This window comes from Gigantopelta aegis, chromosome 1 (assembly GCF_016097555.1).
Source record: "Gigantopelta aegis isolate Gae_Host chromosome 1, Gae_host_genome, whole genome shotgun sequence".
Classification (NCBI taxonomy): Eukaryota; Metazoa; Mollusca; class Gastropoda; order Neomphalida; family Peltospiridae; genus Gigantopelta; species Gigantopelta aegis.
The window spans coordinates 24,473,053-24,495,176 of NC_054699.1; the positions used below are offsets into that span (position 1 = coordinate 24,473,053).

At 40.7% G+C, this 22,124-nt stretch overlaps 1 protein-coding gene across 1 annotated transcript; it reads right to left on the bottom strand.

Moving 5' to 3' along the window:
- Window positions 1-1,451: 1,451 nt before the first annotated feature.
- Window positions 1,452-18,605, bottom strand: LOC121371727 (laccase-5-like). Its single transcript, XM_041497869.1, has 10 exons — window positions 18,407-18,605; window positions 16,758-16,978; window positions 16,187-16,353; window positions 15,227-15,477; window positions 14,239-14,654; window positions 12,295-12,576; window positions 7,109-7,297; window positions 4,874-5,021; window positions 2,268-2,530; window positions 1,452-1,586 (listed from the first exon to the last, which is right to left on the bottom strand). The coding sequence occupies exons 1-10, from the start codon at window positions 18,603-18,605 to the stop codon at window positions 1,452-1,454; spliced, it is 2,271 nt and encodes a 756-aa protein (XP_041353803.1).
- Between the last annotated feature and the right edge of the window lie 3,519 nt (window positions 18,606-22,124).

Below are 22,124 nucleotides of genomic sequence, written 5' to 3' on the forward strand. Positions count from 1 at the left end.
AGATCCCTTGCCGCTGATCGAAAAGAGTAGCTCACGAAGTGGCAACAGTGGATTTCCTCTTTCAATATATGCGTGGTCCTTAACCATATGTCCAACGCCATATAACCGTAAATAAAACATTTCCTTCCTTCCTTCCTTCTTTCCTAATTGTCTCCTTTCTGTTTAGCGGCACTCACAAAATCAAGAGCGAAGTAAGAACACCATTGATGTTAAAGGGACATTCCTGAGTTTGCTGCAATGTTTAAGATGTTATCGACTAACAGAGACTTTTTGACGACTGTAATTACATATCAAATATATTTTTCTGCATAAAATATTAGTGACTGTATATTAAACGTTTTTCTGATCGTCCTAATATTTGTAGTAGGTTAAATTTCATTTTATTTCCTAAAAACAATTTTTTCGTACGTACGAAATTATTTTAAGACAAACTCTAGTTTGGGCTTCTTACAAATATTAAGACCACCAAAAATACATTGAATATACAGACACTGATATTCTAAACAAGAAAATATATTTAATATGTACGTTTAATTGTAGAATTTTTTTTTTAGTGGAAAACATCTTACAATGCAGCAAACTCAGGAATGTCCCTTTAACTTCTTCGATAGTGTTTAGCAACGTGTACAAGGGATTATATACTGAAATGAAAAAGAAACGTCGGGTCATAAATTGTGGAAAAATTCCTAAATAAGTGGGCGGATTTGTATGGAAGTTGTACAAATAACTCATTGGGTTATTGTGCAGTATACCCTGAATCCACACTTAATGAAGTGTGACAGGGAGCGGCATATGGCAAGACAATGAAAAACACCGAAAGCACGTGCAAAAGCATGATTCGGACGAAGTCGGGGGTACAATCATACCGCATTGTAGTGTTACCTGTTACATAACACAATCCGATGCGTTATTTGGTAAAACTTTAATTGACATTATGCCACGCTTGACCGAAGCAATTTCACAACTCATGCAAGGTCATACGCAAAGACAAGTTGCCGTGCAATTGGGTGTGAATGTTCGAACCAAACAACGTCTTGTGATACATTTACGGGTTACAGGAAGGGTTGCCGACCATCTCAGGTGTAACGTCACGCCGAGAGGTCCGAGCAATCAGGCTTGCGCATTTGCGCGATCGTTACCTTACTGCCACCGAAACTGCTCGCACCCACAATCGTCCCATCCACCCCAAAACTGTCAGGAATCGGCTGAGAGAGGCCAATCTTGTTGTGCGTCGTCCCTACGTTGGTCTCCCTCTGACGCCATTAAGTCGACAACATCGGATGAATTGGCTGCGTGCACATGCACCGGGAAGGTTCCGCATGATGCAATAGAGCCGTGTACTGTTCACGGATGAATCAAGGTTCACACTTTTACGGTCTGACGGGCGACGTCGGGTGTATTGACGTCGTGGGGAGAGATTTGCCGACGCTAGGGACAGATTTGGGGGTGGCTCAGTCATGGTCTGGGGTGGAATTTCCCATGGGTTGAAAACGCCTTTGGTGGTCATCGCTGGGAACCTGACAGCCGTCCGATACAGGGATGAGATCCTGCAGCCTCACGCCGTGCCCTTTGTCTAGCAAAACAACCTGACATTGCAACAAGACAACGTAAGGCCGCATGTTGCAAAAGTGTGTAGGGACTTCCTTGCAGCGAACAACATCGTCCCCCTCGACCCTGGCCCGCTTACAGCCCCGATCTGTTCCCCATCGAGCACTTGTGGGATCAGTTGGACAGGAGAGTGAGGAATCGTCCAAACCCACCCATCACCCTTGCCCAGCTCAGAGATGCCTAGGTAGACGAATGGAATAACATTCCAATGAGGAGTGTGAATGTCTTGATGAATTCTATGACCAGGAGGGTCAGGGCAGCTACATATGCACGAGGTGGTCACACACGGTACTAGTGAGAACAGTGAGACCAGTGGACCCATACACAGACTAACGAGAATTAAATGACATGTGATGGATACTGATGAATTGTTTTCATGAGTGTTTGATTTCAATTATAGGGGGGTACCCTCATTTGCAATCGGATTATGTTGCCATTTTCTTTTACATTTCAAAAAAAAAAATGACAGTATTATCATTAGTGTCCGTCCTTCATAGATATGTAGTACAGTTGTACATATCGTGTCATACAATTTGATCTGCTGGCTTTAAAGTTGCCCCGACGTTTCTTTTTTCTTTCAGTATATATCTACTTCTGTTTCTAAATTCCCCCTTACTGTTTAACAGCATTCAGGCAATCCAAAACATAACTAGGAATACTATTGTTGTTAACGCCTTGGATGTTGTCGCAATGTTTATGTCATTTGTAAGCAGGCATTCGTTTTCGGTGTTTTCTCCAGTTTTTCCTCCACTCTCTGTTCCTTCTTTTCCATTCTCTGTGTCTTCTCCGATATATTTCCAGTCGCCACATCTTGGCCAATTCTTGGGCGGTTTGGGCATCTCGTGAAGTTGCCCAACCTGTATAATGGACCCCATCCCCGTTGAAAGGTGGAACATGATGTGGCAATGCAGAAACCAAAAACCTGCGAAAGACAAATTTATATTTTAAAAAAGAGTAATTTGTGTACATTTTCAAGAACAAGAAGTTTATTTTGTTTTGTCTTACGACACCACTAGAGCACATTGATTTATTAGCCATCGGCTATTCGATGTTATACATTTGGTAATTCGGACATATAGTCTTAGAGAGGAAACCCAAGGCCTTTGGTATACCAGTCATGGTGCACTGGCTAGAACGAGAAATAACCCATTGAGCCCACCGACGGGAATGGATCCTAGCCCGACCGCGCATCAAGCGAGCGCTTTACAACTGTGTTACGTCCCGCCTAGAACAAGAAGATAACTAAAGGGGAAAAAATGGTGATGCAAGGTGATTAAGAAACATGGCTTGATGTAGCCTAGTGGTATAAAGCTTGTCTGATGCGCGGTCGGTCTAGGATCGAATCCAGTCTATGGGCACATTAGGGTATTTGTCGTTCCAGCCAATGCACCACGACTAGTATATCAGAGGCCGTGGTATGTGCTATCCTGTCTGTGGAATTGTGCATATATAAGATATCTTGCTACTAATGGAAAAATGTAGCGGGTTTCCTGTCTAAGATTATATGTCAAAATTACCAAATGTTTGACATCCAAGAGCCGATAATTAATAAATCAATGTGCTCTAGTGGTGTCGTTAAAAACCCAGACTTGACTTTAAGAAACTTTTTACGATTGTATCAGCCGGTAGTCGTTTTTCTTTTTAAATCATTATATTTGTCTTACAACTCTGTTTCTCCTCCATGTTGTTGAATTCACGTTTTATATGCATAAGTGAAAAGAAAAACATTGGTTTGAATCTTTTTCCTTGTGTGAATTACAAATGTAAAACACTCACTATTTTATGCTAAAATTGTAATTATTATCCAAAATTACACATATTTCGTTTTCACGTAATTACAAACAGCATCGTAATATAAGCTACTGTATTTAAAACAGAAGGGTGTCAGAGTCGAATTGGGGGGAGGGGGCAGCGCCTAAATTTTACAACAGTTATAATTTTATTATTATATATTAAAGGGACACACCCTAGTTACGGCTATTTGTTAACCATTACGGCGTTGTTTTTCGCTATTAAACCCCATTTTTCACAAATAAAATTGCACTTTACTTACATTTTATTATTTAGAATACACATTTCCATTCACCTGAAGCGCTTTTTGGCAATCCTGATGTTTGTAAAACCACGAAATGCATTTTTTGCATTTTTTCACAAGACGTGCTGTCGAGAAAAAACCGTTAAGCAAGCGATGTCCAATCTATTTTTAGAGGGGATATTTCCATTTCAATGTCACAGACGTTGGTATATCACGTGACCGTTATCATTTTGGTTCGGTTTGTTTTCTCGTGCACGGTTCGCGCAATCAACATCCCATTTGTTGTTCATTTGTGAGATTTTTCTTCACAGTTCGTGAACATTTTCAGTAACAATAAAGTTCAGACAAGTAAGTGTCTCAATACAAAACGTTACAAACCCTTAAAACCAATAATTTTGCTACGTCTTACGATATCTGGAGAGGGGATACAACCAGGACAGAACAGTTGGAACATGTCCAGGAGAGGTGAAACGAACGCACCCCATGTCTGTGAAATTTGTCGTGACGTAGGCATTGTTGTGCTTCGAGCGACATCTACCGGTGACATCAGAATACAAACTTTCAAAATTATTTCAAGCAATTGGGACATGGGGATTCCCATGGTATTTATCGATATAAAACCTGCTTTTTCACTCCATTTGATAAAAACGTGATCTAAGTGTGTTACATGTTTGTAGATTAACCAAATTATAATTTATTTTCGCTGGATGGAACTAGGGTGTGCGGTTTTAATTTTCATTTGTTTACGAACCTCCCCCAAAGTTCCCTTGGCATTCCGCCATATGTCATTGGGCCCCACTAAATGGATTTTCTGGATCCGCCACTGGGTGTTCAGGGCCGTACCTTGATAAAAATCCTAGGGGAGGGGGGGGGGCACTACTTTTTATAAACAAAGGAAACACTATACCAATTAAATCCTATGAGATATGTATGCTATTTTCTGGAGTAAAAAAAAAGTGAGATTCTCAGGGGGCAACTGCCCCACCCCCACGCCCCGGAGGGTACGGCACTGGTGTTACTGAAATTAGGACGAACATTAAAGTACGGTACTGCGCTATTCAAAAAACCTTTTTGTAACATAAATTGGCAACTAAAGCCCCAATGTTCATTAATTAGATTTAAAGGTCAGGTGTTTTATATAATGTGGTGTATGTAGTAGCTTTAGCCACATTGACGTGTATGCTGTTTGACTTGCTAATATACCCCGTGAACCCGTTAACACTTCGTTACCTGGATTATCGGCGACGAATCTGATGACGGTGTATCCTCCATCTGGGACGGTGACTGTGTCCTTTGCTACTGCTCCGCTCAGCTTCCTCGAAATCCCGCCAGCCGCGTCCAGAGCTTTAACTTCCTCCAGGGATGTGGACTCACCCAACTGGAAAATAAAACACACTCGCCTTTGGTCACCAGAACATTTTAAAATACAACGCACACGTATCTTGTCACTGGGACATTATAAAATAAAACACACGTCCCACTGGTAAATTGTAAAGTGGCAGGTCCCACAGTTGACAAATTGTACAGTATATGTTTTCTAACATGGTAACAGAGGGGGTATTCAAATCCTGCCAAGTCTAAATATCATGAATACAAAATAACAGTGTGTGGCATTAACAAAGGGACATCCACAGTTCTAAAATTGAAGACTACAATACCGGGAACCCAATGTGGCCAGGGTCTGTGCTTATAAAACCTGTAGAGTCCAGACTGAATCTCAAATGACGTCACACGCATGAACAGTTTGTATGGCGTTGTCATGGCATTTAGTGTCTCAGACTCTATTAGTCTCGAGTCTAGACTCTAAAAGTTTTACAAGCACCATGCCTTGGCTCCGTTTTACGAAGTTGGCAGGATTGTTTACCGGGAACACGATGTGAACAGGGCTCCGTTTTACGAAACGATCATAGCGCTAAAATCACGCTAAGTGCACACGGCACAACACAATTTAATTACGGTTATATAGCGTCGGGCATCAGATCAATGACCACACATTCTGTTTGCCAGGGAACCGTTCCACGAAGCGATCTTAGCCTTAAGATTACCTTAAGCGTATAGCTACCCTATGCACTTAAGTTAATCTTAGGGCTAAGATCGCTTCATGGAACGGGCCCAGGACACTAACTCTTGCAGTTTGGTACCCACTAGTAATTGTTCTCTGTGTTTTTTGTATCTTTTGAAGGTCACTGACTGAGGACCCAAAGGATACTACTTTTGAAGGTCACTGACTGAGGACCCAAAGGATACTACTTTTGAAGGTCACTGGCTGAGGACCCAACGGATACTACTTTTGAAGGTCACTGACTGAGGACCCAAAGGATACTACTTTTGAAGGTCACTGACTGAGGACCCAAAGGATACTACTTTTGCACCTCTCGGATCCTCAATCAGCACCTACCAAATATGCAAAACCACAGAGAAGACTTGTGGGTACTGAACTCCAAGTTTCAGCCAATCAGACAACAGATAATGAGAGAGGATACATAACGTAACTGGGCACTTAATGTGATATTAGCGTTAGCATCGCTTCGTAGAACCGGAGCTCTGTAGCAGGGCTTCTAGAATTTGTATAAAATCCACTAGCCATGGGATCAGTGATTTTTAAAATTCACTAGCCATGATTAAAAATTCACTAACCCTACTTTAAGTTAATACAATTTTATAAAATAATAGTAAAAATCGGATATGTCACCTAAAGAGAGAGATATAGCATAAAAACTCTAACATTGGGGGTGGGGGTGGGGGGCAGGACATTTATATTTACAAAATAGACAACTATAACATTTGACAAAAAAAATTCACTAGCCATCGGGCATGGCAATAGTCCAACATTTAATGTCACTAGCCATGGGAGTGGGGCCACTATAATATAGAAGCCCTGTCTGTAGCCTACTGGAAAAGACAGAGAATGACATAAAACAGTGACGATCTTTGGCAATGGTCTTATGTGCCGCACAACATGGTGTGTATTAAAGGGACATTCCTGAGTTTGCTGCATTGTAAGGTGTTTCCGATTAATAAAATAGTTCTACGATTAAACTTACATATTAAATATATTTTCTTGCTTAGAATATCAGTGTCTGTATATTCAATGTGTTTCTGGTCGGCTTAATATCTGTGAGAAGCCTAAACTGGATTTTGTCTTCAAATAATTTTGTACCTAGTACAAATATTAGAACGACCAGAAATACGTTTAATATACAGCCACTAATATTTTATGGCGAAAAATATATTTGATATGTAATTACAATCGTTAAAACGTTTTTGTTAGTTGATAACATCTTAAAAATTGCAGCAAACTCAGGAATGTCCCTTTAATTAACTAAGATTTGTTTCATACCCTGCCCATAGTTGTGACCATGAAGATGGATGGGGCAGCCTCGTGGATCATTCGTCGAGGAGGTCAATTTCGAGGGTGTTGCCGATGTCAAAAGTCATCTAAAGAGATATTAGTAGATTACATACCCTGTCCATAGCGACCACCCTGAAGTGGTGACCATGCAGGTGGATGGGGTGGTTAGCATTGAAGGGCACGCCTTCGTCGATGAGGATGATTTCCACGGTGTCGCCGATGTCGACGTACAGCCTGTGTACACACTCGCAAAACTCCGCCGAGCAGTTGACCTGTACTGTGTAAGTGTTGCAAAACAGGTCCTACAATGATTGAAGTAAAATCTGGAATCATTCATGGGGTCTTTCAAGGTCCTATAGGGTGTATACTACCAAATCAAATCCCATAGACGACAATAGTAACATATGTGGCTAAAACTCCTACCTGCAACGTATCAACCGACATAAACGCCACGGATATAAATACTACCACCCCTTACACTTAAAGTGAATCAGAAAAAAATGGGGGTCAAGCTGCTCGTTTCTGAGATAACGGGTAGCGTCTATGACTACCCTAGTTTCGCACAAAATTCGAGTACTTTTTTTTACAGGTACCCCATACATGTTTCAAGCACAAGGCTACTTGACACATTGGTACTAGATGAAATAAAATTGCAAATTTTTTTTACCCAGATGAAATTATTATTTTTTACAACCAACACACTCATATTTATAACCAATCACAGGACTTGTGGTGTTCACTTCTCTATCAAAAGTTAGGTGCACCTCGAACTTTGACCAAGCCGGAAGTTATTTGGTTTAGTACTACCTATAAGCAACCGAAGTTTGGTTTCGCAAAACTGGTTAAAGTGACAAACCCTAGGTTTTAAACATCACAACGTATGTTTCACTATTAAAGTGGTTCGGGTCATCCAGGATTTTGTAATACCCCGAAATGCATTTTTCATAATTCTAAAAACGCACGTTCGTCTGAGAAGTAATGGTTATAGGAAGGAAGGAAATGTTTTATTTAACGACGCTCTCAACACATTTTATTTACGGTTATATGGAGTCGGACATATGGTTAAGGACCACACATGGGCTACTCTTTTCGATTAGCAGCAAGGGATTTTTTATATGTACAATCCCACAGACAGGATAGCACATACCACTGCCTGTCGTGGTGCACTGGCTGGAACGAGAAATAGAACAATGGGCCCACCGATGGGGATCGATCCTAGATTGACCGCGCATCAAGCGAGCGTTTTACCACTGAGCTACATCCCCCCCCCCCCCCCCTTTCCCGGTTATATGACGTAGGACATACAGTTAAGTACCACACAGATATGAGAGAGGAAACCCGCTGTCATGGGCTATTCTTTTCGATTCTATTCAAGATAATTAACGTGCACATTCAGAGCAAGATGTGGTAGCGCACGCCTATCCTGGGTACAGGTGTCGGCCGGCTCCTCCGTCCAGGGCAGGAACTTTTCGATTGTCAGCAAGGATCTTTTATATGCACCGTCCTCAAGACAGGATAGTACATACCATGGCCTTTGTTAAAGTAGTTGTGGAACGAGAAATAGCCCAAATGTGCCCACCGACGGGAATCGATTCTAGATCGATTGCGCATCAGACGAGCGCTGTACCCTGAGCTACGCCCCGCCCCTAATGGTTATAGAGATAAGCTCGAGTTACCTATAGACGGTGTGTCCCCATTTAAACATATTATTATTTATTTCAATTTATTTTCGTGCTTATATCCAATTAAGGTTCAAGTAGGCTGTACTGGGCATACACCTCAGCTATTTGGGCTGTCTGTCCAGGACAGTAGGTTAGTCGTTAGTGGTTAGCGAGAGAGAAGAGGGTGTAGTGGCTTTACACCTACCCATTGAACCCTTAAGAACTCGCTCCTGGTTGGAGCCGGTACCGGGCTGCGGACCCTGTACCTACCAGCCTGTAGTCCGATGACTTAACCATGACGCTACCGAGGCCGGTATTTAAACATAACATACTTTAGCTGCTCTCTGTTATGACCTTACTCTGATGCGTTGCAGGTTTTTAGTTTAAATAAATTTAGTGTTAATGTCCACGGGCTGAAACTAGAATCTGCGTGCAAACTGGAAAAAGGGAGATAACCTCAGATGAAATATTCAAACAGCATTTACGTGTTTATACCAATTGGGGTTTTAAAAAAGAGAAGTTTGGTTTGTTTAACGACACCACTAGAGCATATTTATTTATGAATCATTGGCTATTGGATGTTAAACATTTGGTAATTTTGACACAGTCATAGAGAGGAAACCTGAGTGGCAAGTGATTTTTTATACGCACCATCCAACAGACAGGATAATATATACCATGGCCTTTGTTACACCAGTTGTGGTGCACTGGCTGGATCTGGAAATAGCCCAATGGGCCCACCCACAGGAATCGATCCTAGATCGATCGCGCATCAGGAGAGCGCTGTACCACTGAGCAACGTCCCGCTAAATTCATTTGAGGGTTAGAACCGTTCACCTTGTGCGCAGCCTGCGATATCGCCAGTTACCGAGTCAAAATATAACCACATAGATTACTTAGTTCATGTACCGTCATCTGTACGGAATGTTGTCCCTTTTCTCGTCCCAACCAGTGCACCACAACTGGTCAAAGGCCGTGGTATGTGCTATCCTGTCTGTGGAAAAGTGCATATGAAAGATGCCTTGCCGCTAAGAGAAAAATGTAGCGGGTTTCCTCTGATGACTATGTGTCATAATTACCAAATGTTTCATATCCAGTAGACGATGATAAATTAATCAATGTGCTCTAGTGGTGTCGTTTAACAAAATAAACAAACAAATAAACTATGTGGCGGCTATCCAAAAACGGATCACGTATATGTAGCGAAATAGTTGATACACACCTGTATAAATTAACTTACAGCAGTTTCAAACAAAATATCGTCGTGTTTTGGTATGTTGTATTTGTTTGTTTTTGTTTTTGTCAGTTTGTGTGGGGTGTTTTTGTGCGGGTTTTTGTTTTCTTTTTTCTTTATTGCTACATGTTTCCCCCTTCTAAATATTTTAGGACGAAAGATAAACCTATGACAAGTTTGAATATTAACTTATACACGAATCTAAGTCATTCACCAAACCGTAATTACCGGACGAACATGGTAATAGAGAAGCAGGCCGTGTGTTCGATGTTGATGAAAAGTCTGTTCGTCAGTGGAGAAAAATGAAAGAACAATTATCAGTAGAACCTAGAACAAAAAGAGCCAGACGGCATGGCATTGTACATTTTTCGACACTTAAAGTTGATTTAGTTAATTGGATTAAAGCTCAACGTGAAAACGGAAGGTCAGTGTCCTTCGTAAATTGTCAATTTTCTGTAAATTTATTATGAATACCTTTAAGTCCCCCGGCTAAAATACCTATATGGATATGTATTTTATGTATGCATGTATGTATGTATGTATGTATGCATGTATGTATGTATGTATGTATGTATGTATGTATGTATGTATATATATATAAACATATATATTTGTTTATTTATTTATGTGAAATACTTATACGTTTGCCATCTTGTCAAAATAGATGTATAATTGTATTATGTATCTCATATGCCGTGGTTTACGGCCTGAGAGTAAACAAAGTTCTGTTCTGTTCTGTCGACAGTGTTGATTAGGTTAAAAGCGCAAACCATGGCTAAAGAAATGAAACTGAGTACTTTTAAAGGTGGGCCAACCTGGTGCTACCGATTCATGAAAAGGAACGACTGTAGGCCAATCTCTCCCTGCCGAACGGGAGAAAAAAGTTAGCGAATTCCATGATTTTGTTGCACGATCGAAAAAAATGAACAATTTGAAAGCATATTTAATTGGTAATATAGATGAAGTGCCCACGTGTTTTGACAAATCCCCCCCCCCCCCCCCCCCCCCCCAACAGAACATTTGACTGTTTTGCTTCCAAAACCGTGACTATTGTAACGACTGGCAATAAAAAAATAATAATTCACAGTTGTACTCGCTTGTATGGCTAATGGTGAAAAACTACGCCCAATGGTGATATTTAAGCGGATTACAGTTCCGAAAGTAACTTTTCCCCCTGGTGTTGTTGTATGTTGCAACAAAAAGGGTTGGATGAATGAAGAAGAAATGTCTGTTTGGACACAAGGTGTTTGGAAAAAGCGGGCAGGGTCATTTTTTAGGCCGGCAAAGTGCCTTCTAGTTATGGATAGCATGTCAGCTCATAAACTTGAAAGTGTCAAAAGTGACGGATGGGACTGAACTGTCACTGTGTTTTATGTTTAACACCGTTAATTGTGTTTAAAATAAATTTTTGCATACCGGTACTATTATTTACTTTTATGATTTTGTTTTATCAGCCCGCATGTTTATTAACAAAATAAAACGAATAATGATCACATAGTCCGCACCGCCAGATAGTCCGCAGGAGGCATTTTTTGATGTTTTAAATCACATAGCCCGCGGGCAATACGCAGGAAATTACGGTAGGTCAATACATTCATGGGGATATAACCCCACTATACCAAATGGTGTTTATGTTTGAGGCTATATCTATCCTGGTAAATATAGTAGGACATTTCATTTCAACTTATTTTCGTGCTTATATCCAATTAAGGTTCAAGCACGCTTTCCTGGGCATATATCTTAGCTACCTGGGCTGTTAGTGGTTAGTGGACGAAAAGAAGATGTAGTGGTCTTTCACGTCTCCATTGAGTCCTACTACGTATAATCGGCCTCGGTGGTGTCATGGTTAAGCCATCGGACTACAGGCTGGTAGGTACAGGGTTCGCAGCCCGGTACCGGCTCCAACCCATAGCGAGCTCTTAGGGAAAGAAAGAAAGAAATGTTTTATTTAATGACGCACTCAACACATTTTATGTACGGTTATATGGTGTCAGACATATGGTTAAGGACCACACAGATTTTGAGAGGAAACCCGCTGTCGCCACTACATGGGCTACTCTTTCCGATTAGCAGCAAGGGATCTTTTATTTGCGCTTCCCACAGGCAGGATAGCACAAACCATGGCCTTTGTTGAACCAGTTATGGATCACTGGTCGGTGCAAGTGGTTTACACCTACCCATTGAGCCTTGCGGGAGTTCTTAGGGCTTCAGTGGGTAAGTGTAAGGCCACTACACCCTCTTCTCTCTTACTAACCACTAACCAACTAACAACTAACCCACTGTCCTGGACAGACAGCCCAGATAGCTGAAGTGTGTGCCCAGGACAGCTTGCTTGAACCGTAATTGGATATAAGCACAAAAATAAGTTAAAATGAATGCATAGTAGGACAAGAAGAAAGCTAACCTCTGACAAATCCGAGTACTGCGTGAGCGGTGGCGCCGGCGGCATTACGTTGCTGATGTGGTTCATCTGGGGACTGTGCGTCTTCTTGTCATCCCCCACGCTGGACATGGGGTACAGGTCCGGCTCGTGGAAGTGGTAGTTGTCTATCTCGTAGAAGTCCATGGCTATGTAGAACTTCTTGTCGGGTTTCTCTTTCATTCGCGGGTCATCGGCGATCGTGGAGTTAAGGTCAGCCATTTGAATCAGTTTCGGAGTGGACTTCTGGTTTAGTGGATTCAACAGCTGGGGGGGGAGGAAAGGAAAGTTTATTTAATGACTCACCAGTACATTGTTTTATAATCAACGAATGTTGTAGGATTTGTGACATTCACACACAAAATAACTTCTGAATTAGCACAGCTTATCTGGTCACTGCAAATAGCATTCAGAGAAAAACATATGGCTGATAGTTCATGTAGACAGTACAATTAGCGATCTAAGATTCAAGGAGCATCAATAAACTGATTGCAGAAGAGGAATAAAAATAAGAAGAAGGAGAAAAAGAAAAAGAAGGAATAGCAAATGTGCGCCTGTTCATAAAGTGAATAACCAGCCTCGGTGGTGTAGTAGTTAAGCCATCGAACGTAAACCTGATAGGTACTGGGTTCGCAACCCGGTACAGACTACTACCCAGAGCGTGTTTAATCAGACCTTCCTTTGAGGAAAATTAAGGATGTGTGTGTGTGTGTGTGTGTGTGTGTGTGTGTGTGTGTGTGTGTGTGTGATTAATTCGTCCCCTAACACTTAGATTATGGGGAAGCAGTGGCAGTCAAACGGATGCATTGTCCAATAAATGGATCTCTTTGGAAATGGCTGTCCTAGAGACCAGGTCTGGAGCTTAAAAAACTTTTAGAGTCTAAACTCAAGACTAATATAGACAATAATGTCATGACAACGCCATACAAATTGTATGCGAGTGACGTCATTAAAGATTAAGCACGGGCCCAGGTACTAGATAGAGATTTATGGAAGCAGCCATTATTTTGCTTCTGCATTATTCAGAGATACGACCTGATAATGTATTACGTTGTTTTTTTTTCGTTCAGATTTGATTATGTGGAGCCATTGCAGATATCATCTTGAGCAATCTTTTTGTACTTGTATTTTTGTTTGAATTCACATGTGGACTTCTCTGAACTAAAGTCCGAACCAAATTGTTAACAACTACAATAAATTACTGTCCTTCCTTTAATTACCGTTATATTCCACCCAAATTTTGTCCAGGCACAAGTTGTGAAACAAACATTACAGGGACTCAGATTCCACATATGACACTGTAACGATGTCCCCAGTATCGACTTCGCTGAGATAGCATAGGGCAAAATACATGCAGTTTTCTGCCGTCTGCCATTTTTTTTTTTTTATGGAATACTCTTCAAGAGGGGTGAAAGCCTCCAAAGTATGTGACATAATTAATATAAAATCAATGATCTCTAGTGGTATCATTAAATAAAAATAAAATAATAATAATAAAATTAATATAACGTCATCACGTTTGCTTTTATATCATAACATGTTATGACGTTGTCAGATTAAGTCATATCCTTTCACCCCTCAGGAGAATATTCCATAAAAAGTTAAAATGGCAGCCGGCACAAAATTACATGCTTTTTGCCCTATGCGATCTCAGCAAAGTCGATATAGGTGACATGGTTATCATTTAGTATGTGGAATCTCTGTCATTGTAATGGGGTTTTTCAAGATTTCTGTCTGGACAAAATGTAGGTAAAATCTAACGAGTTTGGTTAACATTTTGGTTCAGACATTAGAATGACATCAGTTATAATAAACCTGAGAGATAACTCCCCATAAACGCTGAGCTCTGGAGTATTGGTATGTAATAGGATCCCTGACTTCTGAACATGGCTATTACATATGGAAACAGTCACCGACTGAATGGCTTACTATTCCAACTCTGTCTGCACTTTCATAATCCACTGTTCCTGGTGGATCAGTCTCGTCTGCTCCTTCGTATCTCAAAATGGCCGCCTGGTTCGTCTTCTTCCCCGTGCAGTCATTCAGACCGCGAGCCCGTAACCAATAGTTCCCGACTGTCTGGTTAGCCTCGAGCACAAAGTCGAATCTTTCTCCGGCGAATATTATGAACGAGTCGACAACCTTCGGCACGAATGGAACTCCGTCTGATGCTATCATATTCAGCTGGTGATTGTCTATAGAAATTTGGATGGGACATTCCATGATCCCCGGATTTATCACCCGGAATCGATAGTTCTGGCCCTCAGTGACTTTGAACACTGCTCTTGGGGTGTAAACGGTTGTGTTCGTTTTCGGGTCCACGAACTTGTGATGTGACCCTCGACCTATAAATTACAAAGGTAAAGTTCACATAAGATGTTTCGTGTATTTTTTTCAAGTTCATCAGTAAACTATTTTATATATCCATAGAGTGTCTTCGAGCGTGTCGTTTGTTTGTTTTTGTATGGGGTTTTTTGTTTTATTTTTATTTGCTATTGCTTTTGGTGTCGTTTTGGGGTTCTTTTATCACATGATGTTTAAGATGGGTTTGTTCCTATTCGAAAAGGAAATGTTTTATTTATCGACGCACTCAACACATTTTGTTTACATTTATATTGCGTTGGACATATGGTTAAGGACCACACAAATATTGAGAGTGGAAACCCGCTGTCGCCACTTCATGGGCTATTCTTTTCGATTAGCAGCAAGGGATCTTTTATATGCACCATCCCACAGACAGGGTAGCACATACCACAGCCTTTCATATACTAGTCGTGGTGCACTGGCTGGGACTAGAAATAGTCCATTGGGCCACCGACGGGGATCGATCCTAGACCGACCGTGAATCAAGCGAGCGCTTAACCACTGGGTTACGTCCCGCCCCTGTTTTCTATTCTAACGTCTTTATGGTTATTACCATTAATTAGCATGGATTCTGGCTCATCGTCAAATCCTGCGTGATGATGACCTGCAAATTTGTTTATCGACAGTTCATTGAGCCAATCGTGAACGACGACAACGTGCTCTGGCAGGTCATGCTGGTAGAGAGCCGCGTGGGGATTGGTTGAATCAGGTTCATGCACCACAAGACTTCCAAACACACCGTCTCCTCTCTGTGCTCCAGAGTGAGCATGCCAAAAATGGGTTCCAATATTCTCGGCTTTGAATCTAAAACACCACCAACAAAATGTTTAAATAAAATGATAAACATTACAATATGAAATAGGTTTGATTTTTTAAAATGGAATATGAGACGTTAAAATGATCATCAAAAGACTAGTATACTTAGCTTAGCAGTACAAAGCACTGACACTGTTTTGTGTTATATATTTACGTTGTAGACATATTAGAAATAGTCCCGAACATCCATAATATTATAGGCACAATATCTGGGAATAACCAAAGTCGACTAGTTCTGAAATTTCCAATATAGAGGGGATATTTACTTTTTTTTCTCTCTTTTTAATTAATTAATTTCTTAATTAATTAATTAATTAATTAATTGGTCGAGACTCACCAAACTCGTGTTTGTTGTGACTCACCTGTACTGGAATGAAGAGAAGGCTGGTATTGGACACTGCATCAACATACCGTCTCGTTGTGACTCACCTGTACTGGGATGAGGAGAATGCTGTTATTGGACACTGTGTCAACATGCCGTCTCGTTGTGACTCACCTGTATTGGAATGGGGAGAAGGCTGGTATTGGACACTGTGTCAACATGCCGTCTCGTTGTGACTCACCTGTACTGGAATGAAGAGAAGGTTGGTATTGGACAATGTGTCAACATGCCGTCTCGTTGTGACTCACCTGTACTGGAATGAAGAGAAGGCTGGTATTGGACACTGTGTCAACATGCCGTCTCGTTGTGACTCACCTGTACTGGAATGAGGAGAAGGCTGGTATTGGACACTGTGTCAACATGCTGACCCCGTCCATGATCTGAGAGTCGTGCTGGAAGATGCCGTGCCAGTGGATGGACGTCCCTTCTGCGCCTTCCATTTTGTTCTTCACATTCACCACGATCGTGTCATTGTGACACACCTGAGCAAATAATCAGATCTATATTAAAGATTTCATGGCTCGACCAATGATAATAGTTGACCTGACGATGACGATTTGATGAGGATCATGCAGATTATGATAACCAAGACGATAATGATGATGACAACTATGATGGTGATGATGATGATGATAATGATGATGGCACAGTCGATGCTGATGATGGCAATGATGATGATCATCATCATCATTATCATGATACTTAATGTTAAAAGGAGACTGACTTGTTGTATAGTTAACATGGATAGATGGTCCATGCGATTGACCGTTCTAGACTGACATACATAGATAGCTGGTCCAGGCAATATGTGATTGACTGTTCTAGACTGATTTACGTGGATAGCTGGTCCAGGCAACATGTGATTGACTGTTCTAGACTGACTTACGTGGATAGCTGGTCCAGGCAACATGCGATTGATGGTCACGATGGCTCGATGTACGCCATCTGTCGCCACACAGTGAGGTCTGTCGCAGTCGGTGATGTTGAAGGGGCAGTCGTAGCAGGCTTTAGACAGGACGTAGTTGTACTCGAGTGTGAAGTCGTACTCACAGGTTCTATGGTGCTCGCCGACTGTGCAGCGCCGTAAACACGGATGCTTTGTGTAGTCTATAGGAAATTAGTAAGGATATAAAGTTAAAATGTGCTTGCCTCGTCTGGAATTTCCCCAGATTTATTTTATTTTTCTCATGACACTGATATTTATTTTGACAGGTCTGGGTTTGTCTCGGCGTTTTTTCCTCTCTGGCTACGCCCCAGCATGTATATATGTTTTTATTATATTATTTATTTATTTATTATTATTATTATTATTATTATTATATTTTAATTTAATTTAATTTAATTTAATTTAATTTCTCTTTTGTTTTGTGGTTGTTGCTTGGTTTTTGCTTGTTTCTTTGTTTTATTTTGTTGTTCTTCTTCTTTTCTGTTTCTCATGGCCATTTTAATTTAACTGTATAATATATTGTGTACGGTAGGCCTATATCATAAAGGATATCACTGTTTTATTAACAAACAAAACATGTTGTAAGCCTATGCGATTTATCTCCCTTTCTTAAAGCGACTGACGAGTTCGTTTGAGCTATATAGTTGTACGACCTAGGTGGTGTCGTGGTTAAAAGGACAGTCAACTCAAACAAGAGCCTTATGTGTTGAAAAGATGCATACCCGGACCACCAACACATACTGACACTTTAAAGGGACAGTCAACTCCAACAAGAGCCTTATGTGTTGAAAAGATGCATACCCGGACCACCAACACATACTGACACTTTAAAGGGACAGTCAACTCAAACAAGAGCCTTATGTGTTGAAAAGATGACATACCAGTCAACTCAAACAAGAGCCTTATGTGTTGACCCCGGACCACCAACACATACTGACACTTTAAAGGGACAGTCAACTCAAACAAGAGCCTTATGTGTTGAAAAGATGCATACCCGGACCACCAACACACACTGACACTTTAAAGGGACAGTCAACTCAAACAAGAGCCTTATGTGTTGAAAAGATGCATACCCGGACCACCAACACATACTGACACTTTAAAGGGACAGTCAACTCAAACAAGAGCCTTATGTGTTGAAAAGATGCATACCCGGACCACCAACACACACTGACACTTTAACAAATGAAAAACGCGTAATTTCAGAGTTAATTAGAAACATGAAATGGGTGTTATAGTATTTTTCTCTTTTTAAAATCCAAAGAAAAAAATGCATATTATTCAGTCCCTCCTGAATTCCGCGATTCTGCGGACGCGGAAAAATTTGCAGAATTTGCACCATCGTGCAGAACAGTTGTTCGTCCGCGGAAAATCACTTTTCGTGCAGGGGAACACGTGCAGAATTCATAATTTTAGACCGTGGAATTTGTCTTAAACCCTGCAAAATGTTCGATCTTTCTGAATTGTAACATTAAACATGGAATTGTAATAGTGTTTACTTTCCATGCAGTAATAAATAGAAACATAAATCATTTGTTTCTTTTCTTTTAAGTTATTACAGGCTGGACTAGTAACCGCCTCACAGTTACTAGTCTGCGTAAACTGCGTTTGGAACCAGCCTTTAGTTTCTGTCATTGAATCGGAAATTCTCGCAAGATAGAGCGCAATGGATTGTGGCGAGATGTTCCGATCGTTGCTCGGTGCGTAGGTTACGGAAACCGACGAAGACGGATTGTAATTACATTTTGACAGATTCCACAAATACGAAATAGGATTCAGCAATTCCATTCTATTTAGTATAAAATAATTATATTAACATATAAGTATCGATTGTTGGAATCGTGATGTTAAGCAACAATATTTAAGTATTTATTAATCACAAATCACATTTAACAATGAATCCGTAAGCGTAGAAACAGGAGGGTTTTTTTCCATATCGTTTTCATTTCAAGTTTTAATGATTCAATCTTCTGGAAGCACCAGTCTGCTTAAAACATAAATCGTCTGCTTTTTCGCGATTTTTAAATAAATCTGTAACATTTTGAACATCTAGTTTTAATTTTAAGTGTTATTTTTTAGTTTTATATGTTGCAGAATTTGCTGCAGAATTCATCAAATTTTACCGCAGAATATGTCAAATTTTACTGCGGAATTTTAAAATGTTTGCCGCGGAATTCAGGGGGGAGTGATTATTGGGCCTATTGGTCGAGTGCGTTCGAGCAAAAACGATCACTCACGACACCCAAGTGATAATTTTCTTTTCTTTGGGACTACGTAATTGGTAAGTTTTGTGATTTTAGATGGGAAAGTCTACTTAATCAAGGGTTTTACAGAATTACTTACAATAATAAAGCAGGACGGCTGATAATGCCCATCACGATTTGAGGGGTTTCCTGTGATCTTAATAAAAGAGGCACGTCTTTTTAGTGTGTCTAGACACAGTGTCTGGGGACCGTCTAAATATACACCTGCCAATCAGGAACCACAGGTACAGGCCACTGAAAGAAAAGACCAATGAACCAAGAAAACACTCCGATTATTATTTCAGTACGTGGGTTAATTTATGTACAAAACATAATACAGTTATTTCAATACTTTGACAATGGTGGTTTATTTTGTATTGAAAAATAATATATACTTGTTGCTGGCTTACTTGGATGGATATTATTACAGAACAGTGCGATGCATCCGCAAAAATCAGGTATGTTTTGTTTCTTCAGTTCGAAGACTAATTCCTGATGTTACTCGTTAGGTATTACGTAACCACCAGCTCGCCAGAGGGCGTATTCACTGGGATGGTACAAAATGTCTGCGCCCGTTATCTATAATAGCCGTCACATTTAACCGTTTTATTAATTAACTATACGATAATACTTGTTGATATTAAGCAATAATGTGCATTATATATCGTTGACTATGCATACCAGGCCAAATGCCTTAATTGCCCTTTCATTTAAGCCATCGGATATAAGGCTGGTAGGTACAGGGTTCGCAGACCGGTACCGGCTCCCACACAGAGCGAGTTTTAACGACTCAGTGAGTAGGTGTAAGACCACTACACCCTGTTCTCGTTCACTAACCACTAACAACTAATCATCTGTTCTGGACAAACAGCCCAGATAGCTGAGGGGTGTGCCCATGACAGCGTGCTTGAACCTTAATTGGATTTAAGCACAAAAATAAGTTGAAATGAAAAATGAAATGTATGAAAATTATTCTACATACTAAATACGTTTTGTTTTCATGTTTGGAATATCATTGTCTATAAATGTTCATAGTTGGTGCTTCTACAAAGATTAGGAAAGAAAGAAAGAAAGAAAGAAAGAAAGAAAGAAATGTTTTATTTAACGACGCACTCAACACATTTTATTTACGGTTATATGGCGTCAGACATATGGTTAAGAAACCCGCTGTCGCCACATAGGCTACTCTTTTACGACAGGCAGCAAGGGATCTTTTATTTGCGCTTCCCACAGGCAGGATAGCACAAACCATGGCCTTTGTTTAACCAGTTATGGATCACTGGTCGGTGCAAGTGGTTTACACCTACCCACTGAGCCTTGCGGAGCATTCATTCAGGGTTTGGAGTCGGTATCTGGATTAAAAATTCCATGCCTCGACTGGGATCCGAACCCAGTACCTACCAGCCTGTAGACCGATGGCCTGCCACGACGCCACCGAGGCCGGTCACAAACATTAGGATGACCAGAAACACATTGCATATACAGACACAGATATTCTTAACAAAACAATTAACATAAAATTAGTATATACTGGTAGTCGCTACAGTTTTGTTCAGAAAGAAGTAAACATGACAGCATTTATTCATTTATTGTTATGTTCATGTTTATCTCTAAATAAGGTTCAACCACGCTGTCTTGGGCACACACTTCAGCTATCTGGGCGTCTGTTCAGAACAGAGGGTTAGTGGCTAGTTGTTAGTTGTTAACGAGATAGATGTCGATGTAGTTGCCTTACACCTACATATTAAGTTGTTAAAGGCGCCTTCGGTGGGGGCCGGTACCGGGAGGCGAACCCAGTACCTACCACCACTACACCACCGTGGATGGTTAATGGCAGCAAACTCGGAGCATTCCATCATATTGCAGACATGTTGTTTTTGAGAGGTGCGAAAGCAGTCACCCTTAGCCTTTTTAATCTACGCGCCCCTAAATTAAATCCGAGAAGGGGCGAAATATCACGCCCCTTGTTGGAACAAACCGCACCCTCCATAAGCACTCCTTCACCGGCCACGGTGGTGTCGTGGTTAAGCCATCGAACATAAGGCTGGTAGGTACTGGATTTAACGACTCAAAGCGTAGGCGTAAGGCCACTACAGCCTCTTTTTTCTCACTAACCACTAACAATTAAAACGTAACCAACTGTCCTGGACAGACAGCTCATATAGCTGAGATGTAGCGATGGGCGGTATACCGTATACCGTTCGGTATCGGTATTATGTCAATACCGATTTACCGTACCGAGCACATTTCAAAATACCGAAATTTCGGTATTGAAAAATATTTCCCGAAAAGCACAAATAATATGTCTGACGAACACAAAATGGGTTGGTATAAATGTATAGAATTTAATTGTATTTAGGTGACATTAGCGGGTGAGCCATAACACAGGCATGCATTTAAAGCCGAGTATGCTGAAAACAGTGCTCGATATCGGTATTGTGTCAATACCGAATACCGTACCGATACCGAGGTAAATCACCCGATACCGAACCTCAAATTTAAATACCGCCCAGTTCTACTGAGATGTGTGCTCAGGACAGCGTGCTTGAACTTTAATTGGATATAAGCACGAAAATAACTATGAATGAAATGAATGAATAAAGCACTCCCTCCATATTATTAGCAATGTGTGTGGTGTGTGTGGGGGGGGGGGGGGGGTGTCACGCTCCTGAATGTTTAAAAAAAAAAACCGAAAGCCTGATAATGCGTATTCCATTGCCAGTTAAGCTTTGGACCAATAGTTTAACTTTTGGCCCAATTGATAATAAATACGGATAAATCATCCTCAAGGTTTTCTGTGGTCTATAGAAATAGCAGAGACCTTCACTACTATGATGAATAGTTTCACATCTCCTTTAGACGAGCATTATTAGAAAAAAAATAGAGAAAAAAACAACGACTATTCCGCAGTTCCATGTATAGATACATTGGCAAAGTACTGGCAGTATTAGCTTCAGTGCATATATAACAAACATATTAAAACAATTCTGTTTATTCCGTCATGCAGGACTATTTGACACTATAGGTTAGTTTCTTGATTTATCGAAGACCATAAATATTCCAC